This window comes from Canis lupus, chromosome 6 (assembly GCF_048164855.1).
Source record: "Canis lupus baileyi chromosome 6, mCanLup2.hap1, whole genome shotgun sequence".
Taxonomy (NCBI): Eukaryota; Metazoa; Chordata; class Mammalia; order Carnivora; family Canidae; genus Canis; species Canis lupus.
This window is the reverse complement of record NC_132843.1, coordinates 40,766,781-40,779,599: the sequence shown is the minus strand read 5'-3', so window position 1 is coordinate 40,779,599 and position 12,819 is coordinate 40,766,781. Positions and strand designations below refer to the sequence as shown.

At 49.4% G+C, this 12,819-nt stretch overlaps 1 protein-coding gene across 4 annotated transcripts in view; it reads left to right on the top strand.

The window, feature by feature from the left end:
* Positions 1 to 12,366, top strand: part of FCRL5 (Fc receptor like 5) — a 33,782-nt gene extending 21,416 nt beyond the window's left edge. For 2 of the 4 annotated variants that reach the window (XM_072830093.1, XM_072830091.1), the window contains 8 exons: positions 1,984 to 2,262; positions 3,446 to 3,724; positions 6,543 to 6,821; positions 7,242 to 7,358; positions 7,951 to 7,975; positions 8,935 to 9,017; positions 9,223 to 9,291; positions 11,145 to 12,366. In XM_072830093.1, the coding sequence (XP_072686194.1) occupies positions 1,984 to 2,262; positions 3,446 to 3,724; positions 6,543 to 6,821; positions 7,242 to 7,358; positions 7,951 to 7,975; positions 8,935 to 9,017; positions 9,223 to 9,291; positions 11,145 to 11,341 (1,328 nt within the window). In that variant the 3' untranslated portion in view covers positions 11,342 to 12,366. Of the gene's footprint in view, positions 1 to 1,983; positions 2,263 to 3,445; positions 3,725 to 6,542; positions 6,822 to 7,241; positions 7,359 to 7,615; positions 7,722 to 7,950; positions 7,976 to 8,934; positions 9,018 to 9,222; positions 9,292 to 11,144 lie in introns of those variants that run through there. The other 2 variants (XR_012032747.1, XM_072830094.1) reach the window with 2 other exon arrangements.
* The last annotated feature ends 453 nt before the right edge of the window (positions 12,367 to 12,819 follow it).

Here is a 12,819-nt window from a genome sequence, read left to right as displayed (position 1 = left end):
GGCTGTTAGCATGGTGACATCACAGCAGGCCTGCTCCTGACAGCCTCCATCTGGCACCAACTCCTCTTGCAGACAAGCTCCATGTTGTACTCCAGAGCTCTGTCCTGCAAGCTCTGTCCTCTTCTCTGATCAATCTCCTTGCTCTGCATGGTCCTGAGGGTGTCATCTGTAAATGATTCCTAAACTTCTGGACACCTCTCACCTGAGCACCTGCAGATGCCACACTTCCACTCAAATGCCGCCAAAGCCCATAAGCCCAAGCATCTCTAAAAGCAATCTCATGGCATCCCCCTCCCAGACTCCTCCAAGTGTCGCTACTTCTGTAAGACAGTCCTTCATCGAGACACACAAGGTGAAACCCAGGAGCCTCCCTTGACCTTTCTCTCCCTTGTTCTTCAGAGCCAGTTGGTTATTAGGTCCTGTTGATTTTACTTGCTAAATATTTCATGGATCTTTTCTCTTTTTTTTTTTTAATTTTTTTTTTAAGATTTTATTTATTTATTTATTCATGAAAGACTGAGAGACAGAGAGAGAGAGAGCGCCAGAGACAAAGGCAGAGGGAGAAGCAGGCTCCATGCACCGGGAGCCCGATGTGGGACTCGATCCCGGGTCTCCAGGATCGCGCCCTGGGCCAAAGGCAGGCGCCAAACCGCTGCGCCACCCAGGGATTCCCATGGATCTTTTCTCTTGATCTGCACTGCCACTCTCCTTGTCAAACCTATGAGCATCTCCATTACGACCCGCCTCTCCACTGCACTTCTGTCCCAGTTCAATCCGTTTTGCATGCTGGGATCAGCATGCAGTCTTTTTAGAAGAGAAATTGGATAATCTCGTGCCCCTGTACAGATGCACTTACAGAACTCCATGGCTGTGTGAGGGAGGGCAAAGCCCTCCCCACAGCTTTTTTTTTCCCCCCACAGCTCTTAAAGCCGGGCCTCACTCTCCTACTCACACCACTTGTCAGACCCACCTGTCAGTGCTGCTGCTACTTTGTCTCAGTAATTTCAGGACTCCAGCCTTCTTCCTGATTCAGGGCCTTTGCACATGCTGCCTGCCTGTCTGGCATGCTCTTCATCACCATCTCTCTCTCTCTCTCTCTCTCTCTCTCTCTCTTTTAAAGATTTTATTTATTTATTCATGAAAGACAGAGAGAGAGGCAGACATAGGCAGAGGAAGAAGCAGGTTCCTTGCAGGGAGCCCAATGTGGGACTCGATTCCGGACCCCAGGATCATGTCCTGAGCCAAAGGCAGATGCTTAACCACTGAGCCACCCAGGCATCCCTTCATCTCCATCTCTTCCTGGTTGGTTTCAAATGTCTCTGTGAAGAAGCATTTCTTGATCAGCCTTTAATGGATCAGGTCCCAGTACTGCATTTCACAGTACCCTGGTCTCTACTTTATACCAGTTGTCACTGTGTCCTTCTACATCCAGGCTTATTGTAATTATGGCCTGTCCTCTCCTCTGGACTGAGGCCTCTGGACAGTGGGGACTGGGTCTTTCTAGCTCACAGTATACCTCTTGGGACTTATTCATTGCATCATTATCTTTGATAAGTGAATGAATATGCAAAAGAGCAAATAAGTTGATCAGTACTCATTCTCTTGTGGTCTTCATTTCTGATGTAGCCCAGGCTCACAGTGACACCCTGGCTGCATGAATAACCAGTCTCTCTCATTCCTAGTTTCCATTGCACTGATTTCTCCTTCTCCCCAATTGTCTTTTGAGAAATCAAAAGAAAATTTAATCCTTGTTTTCAGATTCCCCACACACACGTGAGACTGCACACCCACGCACTGAGAAGGACACAGCACCACACCAATGTCATTGCTTCTTCAGATTAGAAGACATTACAGCTGGGTTCAGAATAATGTCAGAAGGACACTAAAAACTGAGGAAAACAGATCCTGGTTTGAAAAGTCTTTGCCATGGTGTAACATATTTAAACAGTGGGAACTGATGGTTAACTATTTTTCCTCCCTTAGTCCCAGCATCCCGCCCCGTCCTCACCCTCAGGGTGCCCGGGACTCAGGCCGTGGTGGGGGATGTGATGGAGCTTCACTGTGAGGCCCACAAGGGCTCTCCCCCGATCCTGTACCGGTTTTATCATGACGATGTGTTCCTGGGGAGCAGCTCTGCCGCCTCTGGAGGAAGAGCATCCTTCAACCTCTTTTTGACCCCAGAACATTCCGGAAGCTATGCCTGTGAGGCTGACAATGGCCTGGGTGCCCAACGCAGCGACACCGCCTCACTCAAGGTCACAGGTGAGTGGAAAGCTCCAACTGCGGCCCACCTGGGGACCCACCTTCCTCAGTAGCCGAGATCAGAAGTCCCACAGGGCCATTAGCACGGTGACATCATAGCAGGTCTGCTCCCAGCAGCCTGCATCTGGCAGCCCTGGATCTGCATTTCCAGGAACTTGCACCTTCCCTTTGCCTGCTATGCATTCCCTGGAAGCAACACTTTAGCCACTCTGACCAAAGGGTCCCTAACATAGAAGTCAAGGCTCTCAGTACACGAACTACATGATCAACCGACAATGATCAGCAAGGAGAGAAATGATCCGAGCAGCCCTTGTCACCTCAGAAGAATTTCGGTGGGCGTTCCTCTGTCTGATAACCCGTAAGAAGGCCAGCTCACTCTCTCACTGGCCCTTCGGTTTCTCTCTGGCTTCTCCTGGCCCATCCGGAGCAGCCCGGCCTCCCACCAGGAGCTCTGACTAGATTTCCTGCCGCCCTTCTCCTGACTTTTCACCTGTCCCTGTTGTGTTCAGCTCCAGCAGGGTCTCCCAGCTGGCCCTGTCACGGGCCGACCTCCCCCTCATGCCCCTCTCAGTGCAGCCTTGGCACCTCGCCCACCGCCTCCCCTCCACTCTGCATCCTGCTATCAGTCCACGACTGTACGGTCCACACGGCTGATCCCCTCAACACTATGGCTTGTCATCAACCACATCAGCCACCACTGCCATGTACACCCGCTGCTCCGATAACCTGACCATAGCCCGCTGTCCTACTTGCTCCTTCAATTCTTCCCATCCCCCTGTTCTCAGACCCCAGCAGAGCCCCAGCTCACCGACACCTCTGCTCTCTCCCAGATACTCCGTGACACCCCCAGCTGCATGAATAACCAGTCTCTCTCGTTCCTAGTTTCCATTGCACTGATTTCTCCTTCTCCCCGATTGTCTTTTGAGAAATCAAAAGACAGTTTAATCCTTGCTTTCAGATTCCCCACACACTTGAGACTGCACACCCACGCATTGAAAAGGACACGTAGCACCACACCAATGTCATTGCTTCTTCAGATTAGAAGACATTACAGCTGGGTTCAAAGTAATGTCAGAAGGACACCAAAAACTAAGGGAAACAGATTCTGGTTTGAAAAGTCTTTGCCATGGTGTAACATATTTAAACAGTGGGAACTGATGGTTAACTATTTTTCCTCCCTTAGTCCCAGCATCCCGCCCCGTCCTCACCCTCAGGGTGCCCGGGACTCAGGCCGTGGTGGGGGACGTGATGGAGCTTCACTGTGAGGCCCACAGGGGCTCTCCCCCCATCCTGTACCGGTTTTATTACGACGATGTGTTCCTGGGGAGCAGCTCTGCCGCCTCTGGAGGAAGAGCATCCTTCAACCTCTCTTTGACCCCAGAACATTCCGGAAGCTATGCCTGTGAGGCTGACAATGGCCTGGGGGCCCAGCGCAGTGAGGTGGTACCACTCAATGTCACAGGTGAGTTGGTCCTGTCCACAAGCAGCACAACCAAACATTGCAGGCCTTCTCTCCCCAGCAGGCAAAGTGGAGCTTCGGCATCCCCACTGCTAGTTTGATAGTCCAGCTTCAAGGACTTCCTGCCAGCAGAAACCTCATCTGCAAATCAGGGACCCTTCCTGTGGTTACAGCTGTAGGAACCTGGACTTCCTGGCAGGACAGCCTTCCTGAATGGGATTAAAACTCCTCACTAAAAATGCAAAGCCCTTTTACAACATAGACTATATTCTGATCTGTAATTATGATAAAAAGGGAAAGTGATGGATTTTGAGTAGAAGTCTTTCTGTTCCAAAAAAAGATTTGGCCATTCCTTGTCTGAGTTTTTCTGTCTTTGAGCCCTGCGAGCCTCTAATACTGTGCTTCTTTTATTACCAGGAATATAAATATTCTTCAAACTTCCATATTAAAAACTCTATATTAACATTAGCTCTGTGCATAGTATTTTAGGAGACACAACCAATCCAAGCCCATTTACAAAGTGATTCTTAAAGCCATGGGGACACAGGAGAACAGCACAGAGAGGTGAGAGCAGGGTGGCATGGATGACATCAGCCACCTCTCCATCAAATTCCTTCATTCTCTATGCTGCCCTCTGACCTTTTGCCATTAAGTATTACATCCAAGGAAAGCTGCTCTTCTTGTGAGCTCTGAACCTGTTGTGGTAGCCCATACTGGCTGGCCCAACTACCAAATTCCTGTCTAGGGAGCACTGGGGTATAGGAAAAGTATGCTAAGGGCAATTGAGATGAATTTTCTGGTCATCACCATTACCATCACCATCAGCACCACCACCACCATCATTACCACCATCACCACTGTCACCATTATCATCATCACCTTTAACACCATCATCACCACCAGATCATCATCATCACCACAACCATTATCATCATCATCAGTATCGTCACCATCACTGTCAACACCATTATCACCACCACCATCATCATCACCACCACCATCATCTCCACCACCACCATCATCACCACGACTATCATCACCATCACCATCATCATCACCACCACCATCATCATCACCACCACGGTCATCACCAACACCAGCATCACCATTATCATTGTCACTGAGCCCTTGCATGTGTTAAGTCATGTGCTTGGTACTTGGCATGTAATATCTCATTTCATCTTTAAGGTAAACCAATGAAAGTACTTTTGGCCAAAATTTGCAGGAGAGGAAGGTGAGGCTCAGAGGTGGAAAGTAGCCAGTTTACGCACATCTGGCAATGGGAGCTACCATGGGTACCATGTCGAGGCATAGGCCTACCCAGTTCTCCATCTACATCTACATTGTCACATTCCTTCATCCTTTGTGGCCATGTTTTAATGCAGATTTTGAGTTTTTAGTAATTCATTACTCTGAAGGAATACATAAATCTTCATGACAAGAAAAATGAATGGTACAAAAAGGACACTATGAAAGGTGAAGGCCTCATTCTACCTGCAGCCACATACTTTCATGTCTACGTACTTCCAAGATACAACCACTGTTAATAGTTTCATGGAGAAGAGAAAAGAAAGGAAAGAATTTCATGGGCATTTTTCTCTCTTTCAAAGATTTTATTTAAGTTTAATTTAGTTAAAATATATAGTATTAATTTCAGGGGTATAATTTAGTGGTTCATCAGTTGCATTCAACACCCAGTGTTCATCACCTCAAGGCCCCTCTTTAATGCCCATCACCCAGTTACCCCATCCCTTCACCTTGCTCTCCCCTCCAGTGACCCTCAATTTGTTTTTTAGAGTTGATTCTCTTATGGTTTGTCTCCTTCTCTGTTTTAATCTTATTTTTTCATCCCTTCCCCTATGTTCATCTGTTTTTTTTTTCTTAAATTCCACATATAAGTGAGATCGTATGGTATTTGTCTTCCTCTGACAGACTTATTTGACTTAGCATAATTCCCTCTAGAAGTCCTAGCCTCAGCAGTCAGACAAGGAGAAGAAATAAAAGGCATCCAAATCAGCAAGGAAGTCAAACTCTCACTCTTTGCAGACAACATAATATTCAATGTAGAAAACCCAAAAGACTCCACACAAAATTTGCTAGAAATCATGGGTATTTTTCTAGAAACATTCAAATATATTATAAACATAAGGGTATAATTTTTTCCCAGAGGTAGAATCAGGTTATACATAATCATACAACTTGCATCTTCACTTAAAAGAATCATCTTGGATATCTTCTTTTTCATTAGTTAATTAAATAGGTTGCCTGTAGTTTTTAGCTATTGTAAAAATTCTAGCACAGAAATCCTTGCACAAATGCCTTTGCATAGCTCATGTCAGTATCTCCAAAGGAAGCAGTCTTAGAGGTAGAATTGTGGGGTCAAGTTTGATATGCATTTTAAATTTGGCAGTTATTGCCATACAAGAAAGGGTCTCAGATCTGTGTTCCTTCCCAGAGATCATTGACTGTCCACAAGTCCATGAGTATTATCTGTTTTTTTAAGGTTTGCCCATCTGATGGGTGTTTTTATGTATTTATATTCTATTTCTATGTATTTCATTAGTAAATAAATACTAATTAATAATCTCTTTATCTATTTATTGGCTACTTGAAGTTTATAGTGATTCATACCCTTTCCACAGTTTTCTGTTGGGTATTTTTCCTTTTGCATTTGTAGATTAGGTCATTAGCTTTGTCTGTCATATGAGTTTCAATCTATTTTCCAAGACTGAGACCTGACCTCTGCCATTTGTTTATAATTTCTGCTCCTTTACGAATATGTTAGAAGTAGGAACTTCTATTAACTTTTTATCTCCCTTAGTTCCTGCATCACGCCCCATCCTCACCCTCAGGGCTCCTGGGGCCCAGGCCTTCCCTGGAGATGTGATGGAGCTTCACTGTGAGGCCCACAGGGGCTCTCCCCCGATCCTGTACCGGTTTTATCATGACAATGTCATCTTGGGGAGTAGCTCAGTCCCCTCTGGAGGAGGAGCATCCTTCAACCTCTCTCTGACCGAGGAACATACTGGAAACTACTCGTGTGAGGCCGATAACGGCCTGGGGGCCCAGTGCAGCGAGGCGGTGACACTCTCCATCTCAGGTAAGTTTCCTGTGCCCAGGCCACAGATGTGGACAAATATCTCCTCCAAGGGTATTCTGATGATCCCAATGACATTTGACCAGGGCCATGCACCTTATGGATAGGGGCACAAAGCTGAGAGTTCTCTACCTGGTTCTCTTCTCAAGTGTTTCTGAAGTGATGGTACTTGAGTGGGAGCAGGGGGCCAAGGAGGATCCCTGACTCTGGAGCTCACTGGTGGACACCGTCCATCCCAACCCTGTGGCCTTGCCTCAGCTGCACACATGTGTCCCAGAGATAAGAGCCTCTTCCTGGGCTGCCTCAGGAGTCCTGGTCCCCCGGATTCCTCCTCTCTCTAGGCCCCGGCATCAGCTCCAGGGGCAGAGTAGTTCAAGACCATGAGCCTCTCCCTGTGGCTCATGCATGGGGTCTCCTCTCCAGGGCTGACAGGGAGCAGACTCGGCCCTGTTGCCACAGGCGTTGCTGGGGGGCTGTTCGGCATGGGGGGCCTCGCAGTTGTGGCACTGCTGTTGTATTGCCGGCTTCCCAGGAAAGCAGGTGGGTAACCTCTGCTTCAGTCCCTGCCCTCCCTGCCCTAGCCCTCAGGCTCACACTGCCTCTGTAAGCTCCCCTGAGCTCTCAACAGCCCCTCCTCCTGCCACAGTTCCTGGTCCCCACCTTTCCTGCCCAGTCCCCCAGAATTCGTCTTTACAAACAGAGTTCTCAAAACAGCCCAAGTGCAGGGAAGATGCCTCAATGAGACAGTTTATCCAACATCATAAACCTCAGTGTGTCTCCCTCTCTGCCCTTACGAGGCCCCCAAGGAAAGGGGAGGAAGACAAGAGAGACTGAGAAATAGAAGTGGGAACAGAAACCCAGTGTGACGACTTCCTGATGTGCAGTATTTCCCCAGCTGATCAGGTCTGTTCTCCCCCTGCAGCTTCGGAGCATCGCTCTTCCTGGTATAGCTATGCCCCTGTGGAACCGGGGGGTCAGGAGATTTGCCTCCTCTGCTGCCTCCCTTGGGCATAGCAGAGCAGGGTCCGCTCAATGTCTGCGACCCCTGGCGGGTCCGGGTGAGCCTCCCAGCAGCTCTGCCCCTCTTAAGGCCTCCTTCTCCTGCTCCAGTGACCTCTGCTTTCCTTTGCAGGAGGAAGGACCTCAGACCCCTCCAGGTAAGACCTGGGCTGTGTGCTCTGTGTGGTTCATGAGATGAACCACGGGGGGTAAAAGTGAACCAGGTCTGGTCACTACTGGGGACACAGATAGGTTGTGCCAACTTCGTGTTGCTGTCTCCTTTGGTGTATGTCAAGGCAATTGCCAGGACCTTCTCTCTGCCACCTTAGCTACATAGACCTTTTTGCATGGAGTGTAAAGTTCTTTTTATTTATTAACTTATAACTTATTTATTAACTTAACTTATATCCTTTACCACCATCACCTTGGTTGTCTGAGTGACGGCTGTAAGACTGAATCCATCCATGTCCTAAACTAGTCTCAGCTCAGCCAGGCTACAAAGCTCTGGACATGACCAACCTAATACCTGCTGTGGGGACAACTGAACAGATGGAGTCACATAACTCACCACCCAAAGAGACCGCTCTGCCAACCAGAGATGGTACCTGGGAAGAAGGGACTGCCATCGTGGATCCCAGAGGTTAACCTTGGGAGCCTCAGCACAGCTTGCAAACTGTCTCTGGACAAGCCTGTGGCGGCAGCATCCAAAACATGCAGAGTTCCTCTGAGCCTCATCGTGACTAATTTCTCTGAGATCCTGATCTCTCTAGGACTTCCAGTCCTGACTCTTGCCCTGTGTAGTCACATGGTCTTGAGCAAGTCACTTCGCCTTTTGGAATCACCACCTTGTCCATCTATAAAAGAGGGATAATAGTAGAATCACCTCCATATTACTGTAAGCAGTAGCACTGTGCCTGGTTGTGTCAGGTGCCCACGAAGCCCAGAAACATACATAATTTGTAATGTGATAGTTCATAACAGCACACTATCTGGTATGTGCTCATCTCTGTGTCCAGACTTAGTGGCCATCCTGTGCTTTAAACACCTGCCAACAGGGAGTGATGGGTACAGCTCTTTGTCAGGGCTACTGGGAGACATGGCTGTTTTTTTCTCATAGGAACCCTTCAAACTCGGACCCCCAAGAGCCTACCTACTACAATGTACCTGGCTGGATAGAGCTGCAACCAGTATACAGCAATGGTGAGGACCAGGGACCCCTCCCATTTGGGCAGGGACCTCAGGGTTGGTCCGGGCAGAGGTGAGGCAGGAGATGACCATGGGGCTGTGCAGAGGCTGGGAGCACACGTGTCCCTGCAGAGAATAAGCTCTAGCTGGGGGAGGAGGAAGCCACTCAGACAAGAGGCAAGGACCTTATAGTTCTCTCAAACTGCAACTTCTTCCCAAGTAAATCCTAAAGGAGGAGACGTGGTGTACTCGGAAGTCCGGAGGATTCAGGAGGGGAACAAACATGCAGGTAAGACCTGTGGACCATTGGCTTTGAAGGTGCCTACTGTACAAGGTTGGCCTCCATCCCTTCTGCAGATCTGGGCCGACCAGACACAGAGCCGCCCATGTGCAGGGTTTGCTGGTTTTCTTCACTTGCACCTGTCTACGCTGCTGGGGTCCTCAGCCCCACCGAGCAGGGGTGCATCTTCCATTCCCCACTGATGGCCTCATGAGAGTCTGAGGCCTCTGTCAGGGCTTCCGCATTCCCAGCTGTCACAGGACACAGGGCTACCATTCCCGTCCTATTGCTGCCATAACAAATGTCAATGACACATTGTCTTACCATGCTGGGGGTCAGAGGTCGGACACAGGTCTCCCTGGGCTAATGTCGTGGAGGTATTGCCTTGGCTGCGCTCCTTTCTGGAGGCTCAGGGGAGAAAGTACATCTTTGCCCTTGCCAGCTTCTCAAGGACACCCCTCCCCACAGCTCATGGCCCCTTCCCCCATCTTCAAAGCTGGCAGTGCCACAGCTCTCTGATCATTCGTCCAGCGATGGGTCTTCCTCTGAGCACAGCTGGGAAAAGTCCTCTGATTTAAAGCTCTTAAAATCTCACCTGCATAATCCAGGATAATCTCCGATTTCAAGGTCCTTAATCTTAATCATGCCTGCAAAGTCTTGTTTTTCAAGGTCATATACTCACAGATCCCAGGGATTGGGACATGAACATCTCGGGAGACATGCCTCTGCTCCCCACTCTAACCCATAGGGTTGAGGAGGCAGACATGGGAATGCTATCCCAGCAGCTTTGAGAGTGGCTTGATGCTGGGGGTCTGATTGTGCCAATCGTCCCGGGTGGGTGCTCGGCCACAAACAGCCCCAGCCCGGCTCCCTCCTGCACAAGGGAAACCTGCCTTTGCGGCAGACTCTCTCTCACCTGTGCTCTGTAGAGTGCTGTGTGATTTTAGCCATTCTGCTTCTCTGTCTGGTGTTCTGATCCTCTTGCATAAAGTCGAATGAACTGTGTTTGTGCCTATTCTTGGTTCAATGGCTCACCTGTGACACACATGAACACTCTCACACTTACAACCTCCTTTGAGTGAGTGTTGTTATTATCCCAATTATACAAATGAGGAAAATAAGGCAGAGAAACCTAAGTGACCATCCTGAAGTCACAAAGCCATGAATCATTGACCAGTCCAGGAAGCCGAGATGGTTACTCCAAGCCAAAAGGAGAGAGCCCTCCTGAAGGATGTCACATTCCATTCCAGATTTAGGACAGTATAAAAGTAATAATAACATCTAGCATCACATCCACATGTGTTGTTGTGCCAAGTACAGTTCCAAGTGCTATAAGTAAAAATACTATGTGTACTTATATATTTAGCACTTGTTTATTTTATTTATAGTAGTCAAGACTGTACCTGGTAACTATGTAGGTGTGACAGACGCCAGAAAATACATACACACACATGCACACACACAAACTCTTATAAATTTACAATAACCCTAGAGGTGGATGATGTTATTATGCCCACTATACAGATGACACCATTGGGGCAAAAGAAGTGGCAGTGACCTGCCTGAGGCCACAGAGGGGCATGGCCGGGCTGTCCACAGTACATGCTGGGAGTTTGTGCTCAAAGTAATAGCAAGAGAAGAGGTGGATTCCTGGTCTTGGGGAGTCTGGGGAGCTTGGACTGATGCTGTGGAGGGGTTGGGCCCCGTTGGAGGTCCAGGTCTCAGGACAGGGCTCTGGTGGTACAGGGAAGGTGCCGTTTGGTGGAGAGAGGACCTGAAACCGGACAGGAGCGGTGAGGATGTGGGGCCAGGCAAGAGCGTTAGCCGCCTTTGCCAGCTGAGTGCTGCTCTTCTTCCCACAGTGGCCTCAGACTCCTCATTAAGGCTCCTCTGGACCTACCTGCCCTCCCACGGCCCGATCGCCAGCCCCCAGCCTTACAGCGCCCAGGACTCCTCTGTCATCTACTCCCAGGTGAAAGCGGAATCCTTCCTGACCTCCACGGCTGAGTCCGCACACACCCCCTGCACCCCAAGCAATCCTGGGGGCCAGAGACATTGAAGTGGGACGATCTGAATGGCTCCAGGCCTCCTCCTATGAGATAGAGCACAGGCCCTGCAGGACGCCGCTGTTTCCCAAGTGACAGCTTGGAGCTCGTGGATTTGTTGTCCGGGGATATGTTTCTCCTACCCAGGGCCATCTTGTCCCCTGGCTTCCCCACAGGCTTCAGTCACCGTCCATGTTCTGTCCCACTTCCACATACACCCCAACCTCTCCCCATGGGACCTGCTCCTGGACCTTGCCATGGACATCTGCCCCCTGTGGACGCCTGCCCCGTCTACAGACACCAGTACTTCCCACAGACATCTGAGCTTCCATGGACATCTGCCCCACATAGATACCTACCCTTCTGTGAACACGTGTCCCCCTATGGACACCTGCTCCCCCGCAGACACCTGTCCCCCGTGGACACCTGTCCCCTCATGACACCTGCCCTCCCCACAGACATTTGCCCCCCTGCCGACACCAGAGCCCCCACAGCTGCTTCCTCAATGGTTGTCATCCTGGCAGGGCTACCACAGCACTCTGCCATGTGGGACAGCATGGGGCCCAGGGGACAAGCGCAGTTGGACCACAGACCTCCTCATCATGGGGCTACATTTCGTGCCCCATCTGCCTCAGACGTTAAGGCAGCCCCTGACACCAGGCTAGCTTCTCCCCTGCAGATGGGCCAACACCCCGTCCTGTGTGCCCTCCAATGCAGGCACAGGGACTCCCTCCCACCTGTCACCATGAGGAGACACACGTCCCAAATGTGGGCAGTTCTGACACAGACACTTCTGAATGTCATAAGCCAGAGAAGAGCAGTGAGAGCCAGGGGATAGAGGAGGCCTGATGACCTAGTAGGAACTGTGATCGGATTTGGATCAAGAAGAAGCCACAGGAGAAATTTTGGAGACAGGGAAAAGGGAATATGAACTATATATTATTGATACTTTTGAATCAATAATCTGATACTACTTTTAGAATATTTTTGAAAATATTTGAAATACTTTGAAGTGATTCAGTAAAAACTTTTAAATATGTGTGTGTGTTAGTGTGTGTTTTGGTGTGTAATTGGGGGGGTGGTTGTGTGCGTGTTAGTGTGTGTGTGTTTGCAGGCAAAAATCACAAATGTGGCAAAACCCCACATCTGGTGAATGCAGAGAAGGGCACTCAGCATTTTCTGTATTATTCTCTCCTTCAGCTTTTCCCAGATTTCATTTTTTTTAAAATACAACATTGAGTGCAAGAGCGCAGAGCACCTCAGACCCTGGTGTTGAGTTGATAGGCGCCCTGGGTGCTGGCAGGGCGTCAGGCAGTCCTGTGGTCCCTCCCACCACCACCGGCTCAGGGTCTGAGGAGCCCAGGCCAAGAGGAGAGCCAGACAAGACCTGGAGGACCACGGCTGGGGTTTGCAGGTGAAAATATCTCCTTTCCTTTCCTTGGGGGCTTCATCTCAGCCCCATTGTTCTTCCCCAAGGATTTCCCAGGGTGTC